Genomic DNA, 24,279 nt, shown 5'->3' on the forward strand with positions numbered 1-24,279 from the left:
AGAGAGACGGAAGTAGGGAAAACCAACACCCACACTCTCTCTTTACGATGATGGAAGGACAAGACAGGAAGTCCAGAGATCCAGGGGTGTGCGCACAGTGGGCCCACCTGACGGGTTTGCTTCAAGCGGGAGAGCAGTGTTCTAACACAGCAGCTTCGTGTTCAGCACAAGACTGGGATGAGAGTGGACGTGCCCAGCAGGGCAGAGACTCCAGAGCCAAAGTCGGGAGCAAGACTTTTGGAAAAGGGGACAGGGGTGGGGGCACAAGAAGTTAGCTACCGGTGATAAAGATTGGACTGTTTTGCTCTCCTGTGACATGCCCTATAACCACTCCCTTCCAGAGTGACAGCAATTTGGGAGACGATGTTATTCCACTTGAGCTGAGTTCCTGCATCTGCCAAACAAATATGGGATCTAATTTATAAACCCTCGGTTTGAATTGGAGCCAGCTAGAAAATTAAATTTAAAAAAGGCATTTTACATGGCTTATTTACAATTATACTTCTTCAAGAAGTGATTGTTATATGTCTATTTATCTTCCCCAATCCCTCCCCCACTCCCCCCTCATCCCCACCCAAAGCAGGTAATCTTTTTTTTTTTTTTAATGAAACCAAAGAGAACACCAGAGATGTAGAAGAATGGTTGTGTGGAGTTGCCTTTGCTCTTCCTAAAACACAGCTGCCCTGTGGTGGGTCTGCCTCTTTGCTCTGAAGGGCAAGAAGCTCCCAAGGCCATTCGTGGCGGGATGGTGGCGGATCACAGTTCCGGTTCTGCAGATTGTGGAGGAGATGGGACGTCAGGGCAGAAGATGAGGGAGAAGAGCAGCAGGACAGACGTCTGTCTTGTGAAAAGAGCAAGTCAGTTCCCCGCTGACTCCCTCAAGTCCAGTGGGTCCAAACGGTGAAGGCGTTATGTGCGTGTGCTCTGTTCACATTTTTTCCTTGAACCCTGTGATCCCTCATGGATCCACACTGGATTTCTGTTTTCTTCCTCTGCGGAGCCCCGAGACATGTCGTCAGGCTGCTTTCTTGGGGGCGGTGGGTGAAGCAAACATATATTCTCCCCTCGTCTCAGTACTCGGTCACCTGAGCCAGCTCGGGTGTCAAATTGACAGTAATGTTTTTATACAAGGCGTCATATGTGATGTTTGCAAAGTAGTTCAAGTTGTTGAGGCCGTCCAGCCCTTGCCGTTCTTTGGACTTCCTCAGCAACGCATACCTGTTAAGCAGAGAACAGAGGGGTGGCTCTGAGCGAGGGTCCAAGCTCCTCACGACACGGACGGGGCAGGGCAGACCACAGGAGGCGGCACAACCCAAAACGATGTTCCTGCCCCACATGGCGGGTGACTGGCCGTTCAGCTCCTCCAGGCTACACGTCATCATTAGAATTAGAAACATGTCCTATTTCATGTGAGGTGTTTTACTTACAGCATTATTTCATTTAATGTCAGCTCCTCCAGGCTACACGTCATCATTAGAATTAGAAACACGTCCTATTTCATGCGAGGTGTTTTACTTACAGCATTATTTCATTTAATGTGCCTGCCCCTTTGCAGATGAGGAAACCAAGGCTCTCAATATTAACTGGTTTTCCCAAAACCACAGAGTGGGGAAGTGGGAGGTAAGCTGCTAAACACATGGGATGAGAAAGTTCAGTCTGTATTCAGTGCCTGCTTACTCCCATGAAAACAGAGTTCACGCAGCCAGGTCGACTGTCTAGAGAATAGTGCTCCCCACTACTGACAAAAGACACAAAGAGCCACTCCTGAGGACGCAGAGACGTACTCCACCCACATGCCCCGCTCAGTCCGATCAGGAATTTCTTTATTGAACGTACAGAGGGTAATAAAGCAGCTGCAATCACGCAAACAGAAGCTGAGGGACACCCTTCCAGAACCAGAGCTTGCAGAGAGGGTGCCAAACTTTCTGTCATGTGACTGTGAGTTACACAGAAACCTTTACCGGAGTGGATTCTTCCCCAACTCCCTGAAGGCTACAGAGGAGACGACAAAGCTTAAGACACAGAATGAGTGATGTCCTTAAAAGATCTTACTGTCAAAAATTTTCACCAATGGTATGATTTTGCCCCCAAACGCCTGCCTCACACTTAAATTAATATATATACAGGAACTCTAAAACAGCTGTCCGAACAAGACCCTGGAGAGGGGTGGGGAGCAAGACAGGGGCTGCCGTGCTCGGGGACACCTGGAAATGCGAAGTATACAGGATATTTGTACAAGGAATAAATAAACTGCACCAACCTTCCAAGAAACTGGACTTCTCCGCGGTGGTGATGAGGAATGGACTTGTACTTCCCTGCATCACCTTCTGGCCGACTCACAGAATAGCCTGCATTCTGCACTCTGTCCAAGACAAAGAGGGTGAGCTTTTGGGTAAAATGATCAAGTCCCATAGGTGACCAAACCCATCCCGAGGCTGAAGGACCCCAAGCTGAACAACAGAACTTCTGCATCTAAATATTCATGTTGCTTCCCCTCTGGATAAGTTCACAGCTTTAGAAAAGAAGTCTACAATACAAAAACGTTTTGAAGAAGGAAAGAAATTTGAAATTCAAAAAGAAATTCAAAATTCTTGAGGTGTGACACAGGGTCTCCGTGACAGGTACAACCACACTCCCTCTGGGCCGGCTTGTTTGGGTCCTATCAGAAACATGTTCTCCCCGGTGGGCACACCTGTCTTCCATGACCTACCACAGAGCAAGTCAGCAAAGTCAGAGTCACCGTGTGTCCCCCCTAGAGAGACCTTATGTCTCCGCCCACCTCCCCCATCACCAGGGGGATGAGCTAATTTATATGATGTCCTCCGATATAGATATAAAACTTCACAATTTATGAAAAGTCACCATGAGGGAAGAAGAATTTAGAGGAGGTGTTCAGGATATTTATTCTTAACATGATAAATATAAGATTTCCCAGGCTGGGTTTACTGGAAACTTGATAGGACTCCAAGAAATACGCAATACATGGGGTAGACTTTGGATATCTATGCGATATTTATGATCATTTTCATACTTCAACATCCTCCTCGACTCCAAATTATACTCTCATTTTGATATATAGTCAGCCCTCAGTCTCTGGGTGGGGGACTGGTTCCAGCACCGGGCCCACAGATATTAAAATCTGTGGATGCTCGAGTCCCTTATGTAACATGGCATAGTATTTGCATATAATCCACTCACATCCTCCAGGATACCTTAAACCAAACCTAGCTAATTTATCACACCTAATACAATGCTATGAGAATAGGTGCCAGCATGTGGCAAATCCAAGGTTTGCGTTTTGAAACTTCCTGGAATTTTTTTTTTAATATTTTCATTCCGTAGTTGGTTGAATCCTCAACTTCAGAACCCATGGGTACGGAGGGCCGACTGTGTGAAGATGTGTTCTCACTCTCACTTGATAAATATATATGAAATGCCTACTGTGTGTCTGGAATTGTGCGGGGCGCTGGGGAAAACCAGCTGTAGGGTCCTGCACTGAGGGGCTCCTTGCTGAGCTGAGGAAAGAGCAAGACGAGAGTTATGGCAGATATCCTGGGGGAGCTCAACTGGATTCAAAAACCAGTCAAACTTAGTTAAATGTCTGGAAAAGCTGTTCATCCTCACTAGGTTCCTAAGAAACCCAAGTTAAAAGGATGAGATGCCACTTCTACCTAACAGACTGAGAAAGAACTGTCTGGAGCTGCTTTGCCTAACAGCAGCCACAAGCCACATGGAGCTACTACAGAGCTGAAACACGGCACACGTTGAAAAGGTTGTTTACATCCAATGTTGCTGGTGGTGTAAGAAAATTTGTACGCTAATGTGCTGTTGGTCAGCATATTTTTGCAATCTTTTCTGGAGGAAAATGTGACAATAACTATCAAAATTTAAAAGTGCATTTACTTCTTGGGACTTCCCTGGTGGCGCAGTGGTTAAGAATCTGCCTGCCAATGCAGTGGACACGGGTTCAAGCCCTGGTCCGGGAAGATCCCCCATGCCGCGGAGCAACTAAGCCCGTGTGCCACAGCTACTGAGCCTGCGCTCTATAGCCTGCAAGCCACAAGTACTGAGCCCGCATGCCACAACTACTGAAGCCCGTGTGCCTAGAGCCCGTGCTCCACAACAAGGGAAGCCACCGCAGTGAGAAGTCCTCGCACTGCGTCAAAGAGTAGTTCCTGCTCACTGCAACTAGAGAAAGCCCACGCACAGCAACAAAGACCCAACACAGCCAAAAATAAATTAATTAATAAAAAAAAATTTTTTTTAAAAAGTGCATTTACTTCTTGACTCTGCAGTTCTGCAACTAGGAATTTAATCTAAAGATATATTTGCACATGTGAACAAAACATGTTCAAAATTAAACAATGTTCATCAACAAGAGAGGATTAAAATAAATTGTTGTCTATCTACATAAAGAAATACCATGCAATTGTTAAAAATAATGAAGTGGCTCTCTAACATGGTTGGAAGGGGAGAAGGGATGTGTCTGGGTTGTTTATGTATGAATAGAAACAAGTCTATAGAAAGAAACAGCTTGTTCAAATGGCTACTTCCTGGGAAGGAAACAGGGTAACAATGGGGATTAAGACTTATACTCCCTGGCTTAGACACATCTGTATCATCTGAATTTTTACCCGAAAATATTATTTTGTATTAACAACCAACACACCCTTTCTTTTTTCAAAGCTGAGATAGAAAGTGGATACAAGGTAGAAATTCTTTTGGTTATTTGTTCCTTATTAGGTTACTATTTACTTACTCTGTAAAAATACTACTTTACACTAATCACACACAGGATTGTTCATACAAACTTACATAATACAAGCCTTATCTGATGGCATGGATAAATCTGTGTACACATAACAAACATCTGACCTCTGGTTTGCGGAGGTTTCAGTAAAATGTGCTGTGAGTGTAAAGTACACACCAGATTTCTATGATTTAGTCAGAAAAAAATGAATGTAAAATATCTCATTAATAGTTTATATTGATTACATGTTGAAATGGTATTATTTTGGATATACTATGATAAATATAATTTAAAAAATATTTTTATTAATATAATAAATTAATTTCACCTTTTTCTTTTTTAACCTTTTTAAATGTAGCTACTAGAACACTGAAATTTACATACATGGCTTAGTACATCATATTCCTATTAGACAGTGATAGTCTGGAGAGTCTAAGGTAGCATTTCTAGAAGACATCAGAAGAAGGTAGTACCTGTTCCACAGGTCATCATCTTCTCCACCCCAACCCCAGAAAGCATTAGGAAAGCCATTGATTTTCCGAAACTGTTCCACTGTTAAGCCGCTCACTCCACCAAAGAACTCAGTATAAGGAAGCCTAAAAGGAGATGTATGGTATCAATCATCTGTGCATTAAAGGGTGATTTTTTTCTCCTAGAACAGGCCATCTCACTGGAGAACTAAGTCTTAAGTAAAACAATACTCTCTGTGCTACTGCCCTGACCCACCTGAAACTGTTTCCTCAGGACAAGACGCATCAATCTGAGTAGCTAATTGAACTTTTTCCTAATTGATTATTTTAATAACAGCTTTATTGACGCAGAATTGACATACCATATAATTCACCCATTAAAAGTGTATAATTCAATGGTTTTTAGTATATTCATGGAGCTGTGCAACCATGGCCACCAACAATTTTAATTAATTTCATCACCCTCCTGAAAGAAGCCTTGTACCCACCATCAACAGTCACTCATTTCCCCCTATTCCCCTCAACCCTATGCAACCACTATTCTCCTTTCTGTCTCTACAGATTTGCCTATTCTGGACATTTCATATAAATGGAATCATATAACATGCAGTCTTTAGTAGTTAGCTTCTTTCACTGAGCATAATGTTTTCTAGGTTCGTCATGTTGTCACATATATCAGTACTTCATTCCTTCTTATTGCCAAATAGCATTCCATTGTATGGATGCATATACTACATTTTGTTTATCCATTCATCAGTTGATTGCCATTCAGGTTGGAGCTAATTGGATTTTGGCATCTTTGCATCTCTCACCATCCTTTTAGATTTAACCTCTTTAATTAAGGGGAAATGATACTCACAGATACATGTACTTATCCAGTTTAGTTGCAAAGTGCCTTGGCATCTGTCCACATCCATAATAGTTACGATCGCTTTCTGGTATATGATCCACATCATGAAAGATAAGACAGTCCCAGTCCAAGTCCTTCATTGCTTCTTGAAAACCCACATTAAAAAGCATGGCTCGATTAAAGGGCTGGGTGCCAACCTAAAAGAAGCAGACCTTTATTTTTAAAAGGACTCTTGAAGCACAATCTTTGCTGCCTCAGCCCTGCCTAAGGGAGAGCTTATTGAGAGATCCTGGGCCAGAAGGGAGGTGGGTCCTGCCCAGCTCATCACTGGCTCACAATCACTTGACCTCTGGCCTTGACTTCCTCGGAAATAAAAAGGGGTGATAAAGATAAACCCAAGCTCCTCTCTCCCAAGGCTGTTGTAAAGGCAGACGGTCAGCCATGTAACAGCATTTAGAAGGGTACCCAGTCCCATATACAGAAGGAATAACAACACTGCCATTTCGACCTGTGGCTCCTTATCTTAAGGGGAATTTCCTGGGTCTGGGGCCTAAAGACAACACTTAAAGCAGCTCTAGCAAAAGCAGCCCACAAGAGGCCTTTGTTCAGGGTAAACAAGTTCCAGGCTGCACTCAAATCTGCTGATATTGAGCAACATCTCAAACCAGAAGCAGGACTGCTCTCTGCTCCCCTTCCTGCCGCAGGGCGACTCAGTCGACTGTGAGCTTTCAGTTTTACTGGATCTTTACACCAAGGATGCATTAGCTTGAAGCTCTCTAAACTGCTGTCTCAGAAGAGAAAGAAGAGAGAAGGACCACTTACTTGCTCCACCACATAAAATGCAAACTGTAGGCGCTGGCGTTGGAGCATGGGAATCAGGTGTCGGAGCAGGACCGGGAGGTGCTCATGGCGGTTCCGGAAGGGGATAAGGATTGCCACCTGCAATGGGTCACAGCAAAACAGGCCGCCCTGTTGGTCCCCTCATCTGTTGCTTTGCAGCAGGGCACTTCTGCAGAATCGGGGACCAGCTCTTGGGGAGTTCTGGGAGCTGTCTTATCCTCAGCTTCTCTAAATGAAGACCTATGGTGGCAAGTCGACCCTTGGAAGTAAGTGGACCTCGTTCTTACATGTGCCATACCATGTACACAGTGGGCCTGCAAATGAATTCGAGACCACAACCCAGAGAGAGACATACATTCATATTCACTGTGACCCAGTACACAAATATAGAGACATACAACTAAAACACGCTTCACAGAACAGTACTTCCCCTTAAAACATGCAATGCACTTTTATATATATACATAAATTTTTTTAAATGCTGCTCATTAAATTGATTTTACAACCCAGTGATGGGCTGGAAACACTGATCTGTTCCAGACGTGCTTTGATCACTGCTGCACCACAGCATCTCATAGGGCTGGCACAGAACAGGCACTTTACTAAATACTTGTTGAAAGAATGGACTTAAGCCAGTGCCATAAGCTTGATCCACACTACCGATGTCTCCTGATTAGAGTCACGCAGAAAAAAACTAAACAATTCTCAGTGTCAGGCTAGATAACTCCACTTTTTATTCCACTAGACTCACGGCAACAATGCCAAATAAGGCATGAAGCACTGAATTTGTGAAGATGGCTTCTGCAAATGTGTCACAAGAGACCTACCACCCCCTACCCCCTGCTTAGCCAATATTCCTGTAAGGAAGAAAAAGGGTCCTGGCTCAGTCATCAGAACAATGTGAATTTCTGTGGCTACAGAAGAGTCCTCAGGGAAATCCATTCCTCCAGTATGTTCCCATCAAATGCAAATATTTTGCATTAAGTAGTAAGTAGGGTGCAAATTACAAAAGGTCAGAGTGAAACCCATGGTGATTCAGATGATGGCAGGTAGGCTTCCAGCACTTGGGGTCTGACCTCACCCCCTACCTTCCATCGAGGAATGCAATCCGATGGCTTCCAGTGACCTCCGAGCTTGATGGTTGGGTCTTTAGAGAAGAGTTCATGGATGGCATCCATTCCAATTTCACTCATGTTTATGGCTATGGGGCCCTCTGAACAGAGGAGGGAAAAAAATAATAATTAAGAGGCCAGAAAATGGTAGTCTTATTCCTATGTTCAGGGTTGTAATCTCTGGAGCAGTTCAGTGCTTTTTCAGTTTTTAACAGGGATGGGGGTCCCTTCCTCTGCTTTCCAACTCATTGCATTTCAGCAAATCACTATTACTATTACTGTGTAAAGCAGCAAATCAAGAAATTGAGCCTTTGAGTTCTGCTTCTGCCAAGGGTGTACAGCAGCTGAACTTCTGAAAATGGAAGGAGAGAAGTAGCTGAGCTTGGCACCGTCGCTGTGTGCTCCTGAGGCATGTATAGACACACTATCCCAACTCATCGATCAGTGACCCCGACTGGTCACGTCCAAACTCAGAACTCTCATCGTCTCGGACTCAAGTCCAGAAGAGGACTGTCCAAGAAGCCCCAAAGTACAGAAAAGGTGTAAAAGTACATTGTCATTGTTTCAGATTATACATGAGATTCTAAGAAGGAAAGGAAAGGAAAGGGGAAGAGGAAGGGGAGAGGAAGAAGAAAAAGGAAGAGAAAGAAAAGATCCAAGAATTTCCTAAACTAGCACTTTGTTAAGAAAATAACTTCCCTCATAGCGAGCAAGTCATATAATCAGTGTGAGATTTATACTAAAAGACAAAGCTGGTTGCCTACACTTTCTCTAGGACATCTTAACAGACCCCGAGTTACAAAGAAGGGGGGCATGTGTAAAGCAAAGAGTGAAAAATGTGGTAGAAAATGGCACCAGGAACACAGGCCACCCTACAGAAGTGCTGAAGAGGAGCCAGGGCACAAGTAACTTTCAGAATCCCTGTTCCCAACATCCGGGAGGCGGTTACAATCTCTGTGTAAGTAGACATCGACAGCTCAAGAACACTCTCCCTTTTAGTTTACTCAAATAAGAAGGCATCAGTTTTAAAAACAGAGGAAGATAAGCAAGAGCTCTACTCACTCATGGAAGGGAGCCTTTCGGGGCAGGTATGGTTTGCAAAGTAGGTGAAGTCTTCAGGAAGAAAAGTTGTGGTTTGTAGGAAGGTTTCGCTGTGGTTCAAGTCAAGAGGATAATCTAGAGAGGTAAGAAAAAAAGGCAACTCAGACTGGTACATGTCATCACTCCTACAAGTCTTCGATGCCTACCAAAGGAGTATTTTTCTTAGATATCATCTTTTGGGGAGGCAGGCCGCTGGCCTAGCTCTGCAGCTAAAATCTGAACCTGTCAATAAAAATGTTAACCAGATGATACTAGTTTACCAGTGTTTCTATTCTTACTGTTGTTATAGCTTTATATGCAGGCAGTTCACAGTCAAATAACCTTACAACGTAATTAAAAAAAAAAAAAACACAGGGCCCCCTCGCATGTCTTTCTCTAAAGGAGCCGCTCTCACTTCCTCGCCTACTACCTCAGCATTTATCTCCGTCAGCCTGCACACCCAACCTCGATGCTTGGGTTTTAGGTCCATCTGTTGACTTCTCACTGCGGGAGCTGAAGACTGCGCTCCCTCCCTCCCCTGCCCCCGCCACACACATACGCTTTCCATCCTCCAGTCTCCCTCCAGTCAAATATGATAATCGTGGTTAGGACAACCTTCAGTATTTATATTATGACGATTCGATAAATACTCGCTGTAGCTGAGAAATGGGGAAAGTTATGATCACTTTTCCTTTCCTGCATAATTATTTTTTCCTGGAGCGACTGTCTTGTTTTCCTGTTTGCTTAGTTTTATGTGAAATGATGACAACTTGACGTCATGCCCTTTGCCACTTCATTTCCCCTGAAGACACAGGCATCAGGTCTTCCCTCAATTTCCTCTTCCTTAAGAAGGTCCAGCACCTCCCGATCCACTCCAGTTTGGACAGGCTTTCCTGTGAGCCTGATGTGCACATGCTACTCTGGGATCTCCCTTCCTCAGTGTCCTGGGGAGTCCCTTCATCTTCCTATAGTATCGAACCTCAGTTTTCCTAAGTTCAGCTTCTCCCTTGTTCTCACTTGGTAGAGCACATTCTTCCAGTGGCTTCCTAAGAAGGGGGAAAGGGCAGTGATTTTGAAACCCTGTATAGCTGATTATTTTCATTCTTCCTCACTTGATACACGGTTGGTTGGTTTTATAGAATTCAAGGCTGGAAATAATTGTAAAGGTGCTTTCCCACAGCCTTCTAGATTCCCCTGTGCCTGTTAAGTCCGAAGCCATTCCCATTCTTTATCTTTGTAAAAGGTGAAGTAATTTCTTTCTGGAAGTGTAAAGAACTTTCTCTTCAGGAAATTTCATACTGGTGTGCCTAGCCCACCGTGTTGACCTTTTGGTGGGCTTTTAAAGTTTGGAAATTCATTTTCTGTTCTAAAATTTTGGGGTGAGGAGGAGGTATTACTGTGATGATGATTTCCTCCCTTCTGTATTGTGCTATCTTTCTGGAGAACAGAAAATAGGACTCAGATGTTGGACTTCCTGGCCCTACAATTTTCTCATCTTTTCTAACTGTCTTTCCATCTTGCTATTCTTCTGCTCTACCTTGAGAGATTTCCTCAAACCCAGTCCTTCTTTTAATTATCATTTTCTGCTGTTAGAGTTTTTATTTCAAAGTGTCCCTTTAATTTTCTGAATGTTCATTTTTTTTTTCAATGTCTTGTTCCATGTTTGCAATCCTTTTCCTCTGACCCTTGAGAACATATGTGATAGTTAAGTTTTTTCCTCCCAGTATATTCTGTTTCTTTCAATTTGCTGCTTCTTATTTGTTTTGGTCTCTAGCACAGTGATCCTCGGCCATCTGCTAATATTTAAGAGTGGGGAACGAAAGCTAACTGGAAGGGTCTGGACTGAGGTTCTTCATTGGAGGGTGTTCTGGCCAAAAGTTTGGTTTGGAAACCTCCAGTGTCAATATCTTTGGGTCTTTCCTCTTGGTCCAGTCAGGTTTCCCAGAGAAGTCTATTCTAATCTCCTGCCAGAATCACATGCTCTTTGCTGCAAGCACCCTAAAACTGAGGAAGAGGAAAAGGCTAGGGTACCCTAAACCAAGCCAGGTCCCCCCAGTTGAAGGACCCTCTATTTTGCCATCTCTGGAGGTTATCAAGTCTCTAGTACTTTGCCAGGACAGGGGAAGGAATCTGGGTATCTGACTGCTTTTTAAACAGCTTTCAACCAACCTTTATCTTAGTTGCCACCTTTATTCTTATCTCCAAAAGTACTTGATGTTGCTGATTCCTGAGCTTCTGAGGGATTCTGGGGTATAAACTGCAGTGGTTGCTGGCTTTCCTTGCTGCCACATTAGCAGTCAGTTTTCTTGGGTCCATTAAGTCCTTTATCACTGGTCCATCTGCTTTCCAACTTGCAAAATTTTTTGCTGTGGTCTCCTTTCTTGTTCTCATTTTCAGGGGTTTACGCCATTAAACACACACACACACACACACACACACACACACAAAATCTACTGTCATTTTAGTGACGTGTTAAAGAGTAAAGCAGAGGCCTTTTTCCTAGGGGGAGGTATGAAGGGGGTCCTCCAACCTCTTTATCTTTTGACAGATAAAGAAAGTGAGGCACCGTATACACAACTCGTACAAGGAGACCTGGCTAGTGCATAACAGAGACCCGACTGAACTCTTTCCATTACACTGCACTATTTTTTCAGAGTATGAAAATCTCTTTCTCCAGTCCTTTTGGATTCATGCTGATTCTATGAAAATTAAAACTTCCTATTCACATTCACTTTGCACTCTGGAATTCTAGAATCTTCAACATGGATTGTTTTTAAAAAGCACTATGAAAAGGCTTCCAAGAATCAAATGGCTAATACAGTGAGTCCTTTTATACAGACACATGGCTGCCTATTCTACAAGTACTCGGAGGACGAAACTCAATGAGAGGCAACTTGAAGAGAATTTGAAGTCTCTTTTTTTTTTATATTATGAGTATTTATTATAAATATGGCTGAATACAAGGATTCATATATATATATAATAGGTTTCATATCATCTCGTAAATACAATAATATTTAAGTCTCTTAACAGGGCAGGAAAGGGACAGAATGCTTTCTGTCCTTTTTAGTTGCAGCTTTCCTGAAAAACAATAAGCTTGCATTTATATAAAGACATAAACCAAGTCAGCATGAACACTAAAGGTAAAATTACATTCACACAGAAATTAGCCCAAAGTCCTCAGTTCACACATGCAAATCCATCCTAAGTCCAGCCCTTTCTGAAGGTATTAACATTTCAAAAAGCTACGTCAAGAACCTCCAATGCTAATCATTACTCTGGGTGATTCTCATTTTGCTTAATTGTATACATATATATACACACACATATTTTTTTGTACATAAAATGATTCTTTTTAAGAAAAAAAATTAGCAGTTTTCATGTGTTCTAGAAAACGTGTATGTCTGTGATGTGCGCATGTGTGGAGGGAGAAGCTGGTTAGAAACGGCATCACAAAAATTATAGTCATCCTCATCAGTTCACTCAGTCCCATGTCAAATATACAAATCAATTTTCACTGCAAAGTAAAGGCGCTGTTACTGTGGAGGATTCCTGGACTGAATGTCAATATTATGACATAGTGTGAGTGTGTTTCGTGTTTGGTAATTGCAATCATTGTTGCTTCTGTTGTGGTCATCCATTTACGATGCTTGGTGTCAGTTTATTTATCTCTTGTAAAAATAAAATACAGTGTGTGTGTGTGTGTGTGTGTGTGTGTGTGTGTGAAATAAATACATACATACATACTTTTTAAGGGAAAAAAAAAAGAAACGGCATCACAGTAATTAGGCAAAGAAATTCCCAGAAGTATTACAACAGGCATTTTCATAAGCAAATCAACAAAAACAGAATAGTAATTCTGGGCAAAGACAGAACCAAGCCTTAGAGCTACAACCTAAGTAGGGAACAAGAAGTTAAAAAAACATGTGGGAGAGGAGACAAGACACCGTCTAACCTTAATGATCCTACTTTGGGGTTCTGTTTGGGGACACAGATAAATTCCTTTCTACTTCCTTCCAACACTGATATATATATAATAGGCCTGGTAGTGAAACTGTACAACCCAGATTGGGACTTGAACCCACTGTCTTTTGTCTTTTTTTTTTGGCCACGCCCATAGCATGTGGGATCTTAGTTCCCTGACCAGGGATCGAACCCGCACCCCCTGCGTTGGAAGCGTGGAGTCTTAACCACTGGACCACCAGGAAGTCTCATGAACCTACTGTCTTTTAACAGAGATCACACACCTGGTCTCAGGACTTACTGAAGCTCAGGTTATGTCTCAGCACAGAAATTCAAATTCGGTGACAGACAAAGTGATAGGTAAGAAGTGGATTTGTTTAGAGATACACATTCCATAGGCAGAAGAATGCAGTCCATTGCAAAAGGCGACAATGACCTTGGAAGAAACACACACCACAGACAGAGTGTGGACCATCTCAGAAGGTGCGAGGCCTCGAAATATGGGGTTGTTGTTAGTCTTTCTGAGCCGGGTAACTTCATAGGCTAACTAGTAGGAGGATAATTCCAACTTTTGGGGGGAAGGGGCAGAATTTCCAGGAATTGGGCCACCGCCTAATTTTTGACCTTTTACGGTCAGCCTCGGAACTGTCATGCGCCTGTGGGTGTGTCATTTAGCTAATGTATTACGGAGAGTATATTATGAGGCTCAAGGTCTACTGGAAGTCGAATCTTCCGCCATCTTGGACCTAGTTGGTTCTAACCAGTTTATGTCATATCCCAAGGGCTATGTCATTCTTTTAAAGGTTGTGCCCTGCCCCCTTCCCTCCTGTTTCGTTAGCAGCTAGCATGAAACAAAACACCACTTATTCTTTTCTTCTGATTACTAAATTAATAATGTCATTTTTAAAAAAGAAAACCTGAAACACACAACTCCTAAGTGAAAGTCCTCCATAACCTTGCCCTACACCGTGGAGAACACCCACCCCCAACAAACACAAATTTCCTCATTTCTAACTTTAAATTCTTTACATAAAAATTTAAACAAAATCTACCTTTCCACTAGTAGTAGAAGCCTTTTAAACTGGAAGAGGCAGAGGAAATTAATTGCTCACGACCTGGTAAAACTGTGCCTGGTTATTGTGGAGTCCTAGCTCTCCTCCAGCCTCCTAGAAATGGGAGGACTATACTGCATACTCTCTTCAGGGGTTCCAAACACCCATTTCTTTTTCTTTTTTTTTTTTTTGCAGTACGTGGGCCTCTCACTGCTGTGGCCTCTCCCGTCGCGGAGCACAGGCTCCGGACGTGCAGGCCCAGCTGCCATGGCTCACGGGCCCAGCCGCTCCGCGGCATGTGGGATCCTTCCAGACCGGGGCACGAACCTGCGTCCCCTGCATCGGCAGGCGGACTCCCAACCACTGCACCACCAGGGAAGCCCCAAACACCCATTTCTTAGTCTTCTAAAGCACGACCCTACCGAATGAGGGAACTGCTGAGAGAAAAAGCCAGCCTGCTGAATTTCTATGGTCACGGTTTTACTTTTTAATTTAAATCTAATCCATTTCGAATCAGGACATGTTCTTCCAGCAAGGGAGGTAGACGGCAAAGAAGGCAGCTGCTTTTACATTTATAACCTGGGACCACAACAGACATCCTTCCTACCTGCAGATCCAAATGGCCTGCTCGGTCAACTTTGCTTTACATCAGCGGTTCAGCAGCCTTGGCTGCATACTAGAATCATCTAGGAAGCTTTTTAAAAATCCTTATGCCCAGGATATACCCCAGACTAATTAAATAAGACCCTCTGGGGGTCGGGGGTGGGGGCAGGCATCAGCATCTTGTAAAGCTGCCCAGGGGAGTCCAGTGTGCTTCCAGGTTGACACGGCTACCCCAGTCAACGGTGGTGGGAAAATTCTGCTTTCTCCCTCAAATTACCAAATCCAGCTGAGCGGGGACTGAAAAGTGCTGACTAACAGACGCCAGGAAGAATCACTACTTTCTCCTCCCATTTGAGAAAAGGCCAAACCCTTGCCTCTCTGACTGAAAAAAAGTGGAAATATATATATATCAGAAAGATGCCATCAGGACAAGCATTGTAAAATATAAAGAATTTGCATTCTTCCAGAGTTAGCTCGCTTAAGGCTGACCACCTGCTGGGAGAGGAGACGAAAAGACAACTATGGGCTGAGCAGGCAAAAACCAGAGAGAAAGAGGTTAAGAAAGAACATCGACCTCACGGAATAAAGTATGAAACGTACTGGCAGTGACTGTTCATTTTATTTGTCTACGACAACAGACCTGTTTTGAAGGATGTGGGCAACAGGATACTTTCCTGAGTATGTGACCAGAAGGGGACTGAGGCCATCAGCACAGGGAGGTTTGTGTGCATGTGCACGTGAATACAGAGGGAAGAAATCTCCCTCTGGGTAAAAGTGACTGCATAGAATGACACCTGGAAATTCGTACTTAAGAATGAGAAACGCCAGGCCACCCAACCACTCACCTCAAATATACAACTAAGTGGCTGGACTGGATGAATCCAGGGATTCTCTTCTGATGCCAATATTCTCTCGAGCGTCTCCCCCCGGTGCTCTGGGTAAATTTTACAGGACTCACAATTTCACATACCAAAGGCTTTCAGTGACAAGAAGTTTCTCCAGGTCATTATTTCAGGCTTAATTCCAGGTCACAGTCCTGGTCCCTCAAAGTACTTTCTTTTTAGGCAGTAGCCATTTTAGCTTTCAAGGATAAAGAAAGCTAGCATTACTTAAATGACACACTAGCTTTTAAGCTACCCTTGGCCTCCTGAAGGCCTTTGAACATGGGTGTGTGCCACAGCACTTTTTTTCCAGAGCGGGGCAACACAGTTCATGAACTACCTCAGTCCAGGCTACTCTTACCAAACCCACGGTGCTCCTGGCGGGAGTGGCCGGGGTCAGCGGTGGTGGTCATCTGGCTATCTCAGCAGCTTTAGGCCCCAAATGCTCTTTCTGACTGTGCTAGGCAGAAAATTACTTTGAAATGAATAAAAATAGTTGGTTTTTAACTGGATAACTTCCAATGAAATGATGTTTCCTCTTCAACACTTACTCACCAAGGATGTGCCAATAAAATAAAAGCCAATCAAGATGGTAATCTCAGAACTAGGTTACAACACTTAAAATGTGTTTTCTTGTTAAATCTATCCACTCACACACTCAAAAATCATTTACTCTATGCCTCCTATGTGCTAGGCAGTGTACCAGGTACCAGGCATAGTACAAAGGCAACACAGGCAATGAGGAGCGCTGCTGGGGTTCAGAGGTCAGCAAGTCCCAACCCCACTGCTGCAGAGAATCCTATAACTCTGACCCCTTCATCCCTGAAAGGGGGACACAGTCGTTATCTTACTGAGTTCTTGTGAGGAGCCTATGAGATAATGCAAGCAAATCATCTACCCCAGGGCGTTTATGCTGACGGAGCGGAGCCAGCAGCGCCAGGATGGTGCCGCTGGAGAGCGAGCAGATGATGATAGAACTAATAAAGCCGTTCCAAGGAAGGGTTCTGTGGAGGGCTTTGAGCCCTCAGATGACAAGTGTCTGTTAAGAGCTACTGATGGGAAAAGGAAGATCAGCACTGTGGTGAGCTCTGAAGAAATGATTCAGTTTCAGATGGCTTGTTCAAGCCTACTGAGAGCTAACATGGGTGGGCTGGAGAAGGGGGACAAAAAGAGTAAGAAGAGCAAAGCAGCTCAGTGAAGGGCACCAGATCTCCCGTTTTCACCAGCTAGCCACTGAATCGCTATTTTTCCTTTGGTTTTTACTTTGGGCCACAAAGCTGGGTTTCTGATTCCCCTACAGTAACTGTTTTCATGTGAGATTAGGGTCATTTTTGGATGGAAGAAGGGCTGTAGTATTTACAAGAAGCCAGTTTATTTTAGATCTGGCTAAGTGATCTGTGTTGTATGGTTGTAAGTTTCTGGATAATAGTTTATAGTCTCTGTAGCTGTCTGTGGAGAGCACTGTATCATTAAACCTGTATTTATCAGCACTGACCATCTTTTATTCCTTTTCCCACCCCATAAAAAGTTTCTGGCAATAACCCCTCATTCTGGAATGATGTGACTATGAATTGGCTTTAGGCCCTGTCTTATGGGTTACTGGAATTGAAACCTGACAATTTTATAAAAAGTTGTATTATTTCACGGGTATTTTTCCCAACTTGTTGTATAATTTTATCATCATAGTTCCTTTAGCAAATTTGAAAGAGTTCTCATAGCCAAATTAGAGTTTGCTTAACCAAACTAAGGATAAGCTATTACAAAATCATAAAGAATAAAGATTCCAAGTTAAAAAAAAAAAAATCATCTACCCCATCATAAGCAGGCCCCGACAGCAAAGACTTCCGATTTATGAGGAAGAGAGACACATTAAACACAAAATGGATGATTAACTAGTCCAACCAGAGGGATGCTGGGAAGAATTATTTTAGTGTATGATAATTTGAGGATAAACACATGCAAATTCAAGTAACAATGGGTCCCTGGATAGGACTTCCAAGGGTGCAACTCACTCTCTGCTCAACTTCCAGGGACAATAACCCCTCAGGGAATTAGCATGACCTGTGTTGCAAGACCAGCAGTGGTGCAGGGATGGAGACCTGCTGCGCACCCTCTAACTTTGAGAGAAAACAGGCTACCTCGCCAATGGCCCAGAGAGAAGCCCCAGCAACCTCTAACCTTGGAGAGGCATGAACACGTGGACTGGGTAAAGGTCACGACAGCGTACATGCTCCTTTATCTGGAGTGATACAGGGGAAAGAGCTCTGAATGGCGGTCAAAGTATTCCCGAGTTTTATCACCCAACTAGAAGCAGGTTCGAGCGGGGTTTAGGGAAAGTCACATGACCAAGCCACTCCAACACCCCCAAGATTACCTGTACATGTGAAAAATGGAAGTAACAAAATCCTGCCTACCCAACGGAGCCATATCCGAGTCAAGTGAGACAATGTGTGTGGGATCATCTGTTAAAACCGAACACCACACAGGATGAATTAGGAAACAAAAATCTGCTTGGCCTCCTCCCTTGACTTCAGGAGCTGCAGGGACTCCTCTTCCAGGTACGGTACAGAGCTCAGGCAGTTTGTCCCGTGAGGCCACAATTTGGCTGAAAAGCTCTGAAAAGTTGATCGTTCGCTCTTTGCGAACAAGAAGAAAGGAAGTAAGTACCAAAGCTTATGGGTTTGCTAACTGTAGTGCTTGGTTGCTGCTAAACTGGCCAGCAGGACAGACTGATAAACTAGGGCGTGGTCAGTTCTTCTCAGGATTTAACTTCCCTTTCAGAGGCAATGCTTTCTCTTGATATCCCAACACCCCAGAATAATTCTCACTCGCAACGGTTGCAAAGCAATTTCACATTCTACGGTGAGCTCTGGACAATCTTAGAACTTACTAGAGAAGAAAAAAGGATTGATTTGGAGGAAAGAATATTTTTAAAAATATACATATTTTATAATACTAGGCTTGAGTGAAATCACTAAGAAGCCACAGGGGAAGCACATTAGTCCTCAGTTAAAGAAATAAGTGGCAAATCATGAATGCGAAGCAAAATGAAATCTCAGAATCTGTTTTCTAAATAAAAACCATCCCTGGCTGGAGACTGGAGAGGCTTCACGACAGACCCATTTAACCATCTGGAAATACTTCCTCTGTTCAACTTTTGGAAGAGTTAAAAAGAGAGACATAAAAAAGACAGCCTCCTCTCAAAGGTGAAGAACTTGCTATGTACAGTCTTTTGTAAAAGTAGTTAAAGTGAAAACTACGATTTGGGAACAAGTTCTTACAATATAATGTCAGGCAAAGCCATCTAACCTCGATGTTCTTTTCCCCTCTTTATATACTTAGTGCTTATAAGATAATAAAAGTTACAGGTAAAAGCTCCAAAGACTGAGGCAGAAATGTTCACTCCTGGGTCCATCATTACCGCTTAGCTGAACTCCTGGGAGGAGGCCCTCTGAGCAGACCACCTCTTTACTAAAAATATACCTGAGTCATTCACGCTGCTGTTCCTCTTGGCATAAGCGCTCCGAACCACCTGCTCGTAAACCTGAGCGCCGATCGTTCTCATGTTGTCCCGGATGAGAATGCCTTGAGCCTGCATCATGAAGAGGTAGGTGTTCACTGCAGAAAACAGACGGGGAGGGAAAAGAGGTTAATTCAAAAGCAATCAGTAACGTAAAACACACAGAAAACCCCACATAACTTTGGGTTTCTTTCTTTTTTATCCCCTTTTCTTTTTGAAACCTTTCAGTTCTAAAACCCTACAAATGCTGTAACTTCTATTTTCCATACTGGGTTCTATGTTTTCAGGACACCAATATTCCTTGGGTAGCTAGGAGAACTTAGGGGTATTTCTGTCCATATTCAGCAGTTTTAGAAAAACCATAAATGAAAAAAAAATTATCTTCTACCTGGCCTTCAAATACCCAAGCTGTATTCTAGCACCGTTATGATCAGAAAGACCTTTATGGATCAGTTAAAACATTCTGAAAAAGATCTCCGCTCTCTTTAAGTTCACATTCTCAATACTCAATCGCTATTCTCAGAGAAAGGAAACCACCAATTGCCCTGCCTTCTGGAAACACTTAGATGTAGGTCTGGTCCTGGCTATCTTTCGAAAGTGGTGATGAAGGTTCCAGCTATTTTTCTTTGCTTTATTTGGAGAGAAGAAGAAAATAACGAAAGAATGTTAGCAGTCCTCACTACCCACCCACCTCAGCCCCAAAGTTCAAAGCAATGGGAAAGGAGCAGGGGGCTTGGTCCAGGTGTCAGTTTAAAACATATTCCCTTCATGATACATACAAATATCCAATCATTATGTTGTGCACCTGAAACTAAAATAATGTTATGTGCAAGTTATATCTCAATAAAAACAAAGCGAAACCAAAAAAAACACATATTCTTAACCATATTAACTGCCCAATCATCGTCATCTTTGGAAAGCAATCTCAGGGGTGGCACATTTATAAGTCTAAACTCTGGCGTGTGCTAGGGATCATCTGAACACTTGACTGACCTCTAACCAGGCCCCAGGCAGGTATGCAGCAGAGAGGCTGGGCCACTCCTCCAGACTCAATACACACAGCCTCGGGCGGTCCTGGTTCTTCAGCAAGACATATTTTGTGGACACTGTCTCATCATTATTATCACAGTGTCCTGCACATAATGGGCAGTAAATATCGACTAAATGGATGAAGCTTAGAAGTCTATTTACTTTATTTCAAGCTATTGTGTGCAGTGCTTGTACTTGTGATGGGGGTGGGGACAGGGACAAGTCAAATGGCACAACTCTCAATGTGGAAAACATCAGGTGGCCCACATTAAACGGGGACATAAACTCTTTCAAAAGATTTCTAATCATCTCTAAGATAAATCCAGAGCCGTAAAATAATTAACAAAAGAAATCAATGCTCAGAATGCTTTTAGAAATGAGGGAGCAGTTTCAGATTAGGCCCGGCTGTGACTGGAAGACAACTGCATGCTTAACTCCTGGCACTGGCTGAGAATAGATCAGATACAGTGTTTACTCTCTGTAGCAAGAAAAAGTTACAGGAAAAAAAATTAGCTTCAAATCCTTAAAGAAAGTACCATGCTGTGAAGCCTCTGAAAACAACAGTAGCATCTCATTTTCTATTTACAGCAGAGAGCACTGTGCCCGGTCATAGTAGGTAGGTAGGTAGTTAAGCCTAAGATTTAAACTTCTTCCAATATCATATTTCTAATATGGTTCTGTACTATATTTTTTAATCACTTAGACTTATGTATATTATACATATTATATTAAATCTTCCTTCTATCCCCAACATACTACTTAAACCAGTTGTCTTCAATAACATAGAAACAAATATTTATTGAACATTGTGTGTAAAGCTGTCAGGCACTGCAAAAAATACACTACCTCTTTTCTCCCGGATTTCATCTTCTCTGAGCTTTTTATATTCTACACTGTAAAGGGCAATGTTGTTAGCCCCTCTTTTAAAAATTCCCTCCCTTTCTTAGTTCTGTAGGATTCCTCTAGGGCAGTTCTCAAACCTTTCCCTGCCTATTGCCTGGAGAGCTTTCTGAAGCCTGCTTCTACGCCTCCCACCCCCAGAGACCCTGATTCAGTAAGTCTGAGTGGGGCCCATGAATTTGCACTTGTAACAAGCTCACAGGTGATACCAGTGTGGCTGGTCAGAGGACCACACTTCCAAAACCAAGGCTCTAGGGAGACTTCAGCTACCTAATAAATAATAGTGAGTAACATTTATTGAGCACTTAATTACCTAATTCTTTATCTTGTTTAATCCTCATAACCTAAGAGGCAAGTAATACCATCCAACTTAGAGTCAACTTCTAGGCTTCAGTTTCTCCACCTTGCTTCACCAAGGTCACTGAGGGATGGATTTGAACCAGGTGGACCTACGCTCTAACCACTGAACTTAAGAACTTGCTCATCCATATTCTAGCCACAACCTGTCCCTCAAAGATTTCACACACCCACATGACTTAAATGATTGCTCTTAAGGAGATTTTTTTTTTTTTTTTTGCGGTACGTGGGCCTCTCACTGTTGTGGCCTCTCCCGTTGCGGAGCACAGGCTCCGGACGCACAGGCTCAGCGGCCATGGCTCACGTGCCTAGCCACTCCGCAGCAGGTGGGATCTTCCCGGACCGGGGCACGAACCCGTGTCCCCTGCATCGGCCACCAGGGAAGCCCGGTGGATCTTTCTTAATTACAGATTTAGCCACACTGCTCCTCAAAAGCCTTCTACGTCTCTTGCCTGCATGCCTGGGCTTCTGTTGATCTGCAATGCTTCTGCTCTCCTTTCTGCCATCCAAATCTCATTAATCCTTCAAACCCCAGTTTATATAATTCTCCAGTCTTCCCCTTCTAGAAGTTCTGTGGTACTGTTAAAGATTGTCAAAATTTTGCCTTTTGTTTACATTTTGTCTTAGTTTGCTAACAACTGTCTCGTGTGTTAGTCTTGTCATTCAATTAACAAATTTACACAAACCACGTATTATCAATGCTTTTTCTAATTATCCACAGGAATTAGCACAAGGCTGAAAAAACAAAAGGCTGAAGACATAAATTTTGCCAAACAAAAGAAAATAGTCACAAATTCACAGACTCAGGGTTGGATGGGATTTTAAAGAACACTTTTCAATACCTCCTCATACACCACCAAAAAACTATGCCTTCCAAGAACACAGAATCAGTAAGTAAAATAAAGCCATCTTCAAAGAAAATTCTACTTTGGGTTGGGTCCAAAATGTTTTCCAGCCACTTTTACCCACTGGTTCCCATCCTGCCCCTTGACAGAACAGTAAAGTCCCTTTCCCACACTTCAGATATTGGAAGACAGGCATTTTCAACCTCCCCCCACCCTCACCTCTACCCCACCTAACCTCCTCCTGCAACCCCATGCTAGATAGCCCCACTTCCTCTGCGAGCCCCCTGCCCTTGCCATCACCACACCTTCCCTCCCCATCCTGGCTGCTGTCCTCTGAATACCCGCCCAGTGGTCTACACTTTGACAAAGAGTGGTGCCCAGGCTGACAGTGGTCCAGGTGCAGTCTGATGGGCCCAGAAACAAGCAGAACTACCAGCAGCCCTATTCCATCTGTTACCAAAGCGCTGTCAACTAAAGCCTCCTCTTGGAGATGCAAATGCACAATAACTCAAGGCCAAAGAAATCCTACAGGGGAGAGGCTGAATAATCTAATCCACCATTTCCCAAACCAGCCCCTTTTCCCCCACATAATATAACTAGTAGCATCAAGTGATTCTCTGCAGAACTCACTTTGGGCAATTCTGTTTTGGGTATTTTTATTAATAGAATTTAAAACTTCCATTACATGGTAGATAATCAATCGATAACTGCTGAGTGTTGTTAGTAAATAGCAGTCACACCATATTACTGATTCACATTAAGCTTGCTAGAGGCAAAATACTCAATCTTTTTAGCTGCTAAGCTACACTTCCTCTGTTCTGCGCTCATGCAGTTGGTTATAGAGATCAAACTGTAGGACCTTTACAAGTGTCCCTATTGAAAGTCTTGTTACTAAATTTAGCCCATGGTTCTGGCCTAAACTAGGAAGTGTATATGTGCGCTGCTTTCAATCTAAATGATCTCATTTAAAAGTCACATCTTTGTGAAGTAGGTATCATCTTGATTTCCTATTTAAGATAAAGATGTAAAGTCCTCCAGAAGTCATTTACCTAAGGTCACATGGTTAGTGAAGTCAAAAACAGAGAGAGGTGAGGTTAGGTGTTCCATACCACTTTGCTGAACGTTCCTTTGAAAAATGGTACTTTCCAATAATGTGTTCCTGATCAACTGCAGCTGAATCACAGGAAAAAAAATTTAAATTGGCACATGGTTGTTAAATCCTTAATTGTGTCAACAAGTACCTACTGAGCCCCTACTTTCCTGTGTGCTTTTTATTTTTTTACACACAATTCTAGGCCACTGTGGGCCAAGGATGAGCAGGACAACACAGAATAAGGTACAGACACAATTAAATAAGAAGGTATAATGCAGTGTGATAAATGCTAAAATAACATTTACTACCAATTCAGGCTTACCAGTAGCTTTTTTACACTTTCACGAGAAATGGTAATTATTATCCAGCCCCTGTTTCTAGATTGAGGCATCTCTTATGATCATAACTTAGCTGAGAAAAATAAGCCCCATTCAGGTTTACATAATTGGAAATTTCCGTCCAGATGCCAATGTAAGCAGCCTTGGGCCACGGCTTTAACTGGAGAGTTTCCGGGAGCAAAGCACCGGGCCTCCTAACAGGAAGGCAACCATCTCCTCTCTCCATCAGAATTCCAGTCAGCTTCCATATCCCTATGAATCAAGTAACACGATTTTCACTTGAACACACACATTAATAAATGACTCTGACTCATAAAAAATTCCTCACTAGATAATGAAATCTGACATTCCCGATTCGGAGCAGAATCATTTGACACAACTGAACCCAGGAGGAAATGACAATTAGAAGATTCTATATACTTGAGAGTTCACAATTTGTTTTAACCTAAACATGTGTATCCTTAATGTTTGTTACATCTGGCTTGGTAAGCTAAAACAGCATTAAGAAGTAGAAAAAGAAAGCCATTCCTTTCCTGACCACTGTCTAAAATCTGTCTTAACACCAACACCCAGACACTCCCGGCTTTATTTTTCTA

General features: G+C 43.0%; 1 protein-coding gene across 1 annotated transcript in view; it reads right to left on the reverse strand.

Moving 5' to 3' along the window:
• Positions 1-553: 553 nt before the first annotated feature.
• B4GALT5 (beta-1,4-galactosyltransferase 5) overlaps positions 554-24,279 on the reverse strand; it is a 78,288-nt gene continuing 54,562 nt past the window's right edge. Inside the window, exons 2-9 of the mRNA XM_082858102.1 lie at positions 19,085-19,219; positions 9,085-9,198; positions 7,999-8,123; positions 6,893-7,009; positions 6,080-6,267; positions 5,224-5,346; positions 2,261-2,362; positions 554-1,218 (exon numbers count right to left, since the gene is read on the reverse strand). Of these exons, the coding sequence (XP_082714228.1) occupies positions 1,071-1,218; positions 2,261-2,362; positions 5,224-5,346; positions 6,080-6,267; positions 6,893-7,009; positions 7,999-8,123; positions 9,085-9,198; positions 19,085-19,219 (1,052 nt within the window). The 3' untranslated portion in view covers positions 554-1,070. The remainder of the gene's footprint in view (positions 1,219-2,260; positions 2,363-5,223; positions 5,347-6,079; positions 6,268-6,892; positions 7,010-7,998; positions 8,124-9,084; positions 9,199-19,084; positions 19,220-24,279) is intronic.

This window comes from Leucopleurus acutus (assembly GCF_964270905.1).
Source record: "Leucopleurus acutus genome assembly, chromosome: 16".
Lineage (NCBI taxonomy): Eukaryota > Metazoa > Chordata > Mammalia > Artiodactyla > Delphinidae > Leucopleurus > Leucopleurus acutus.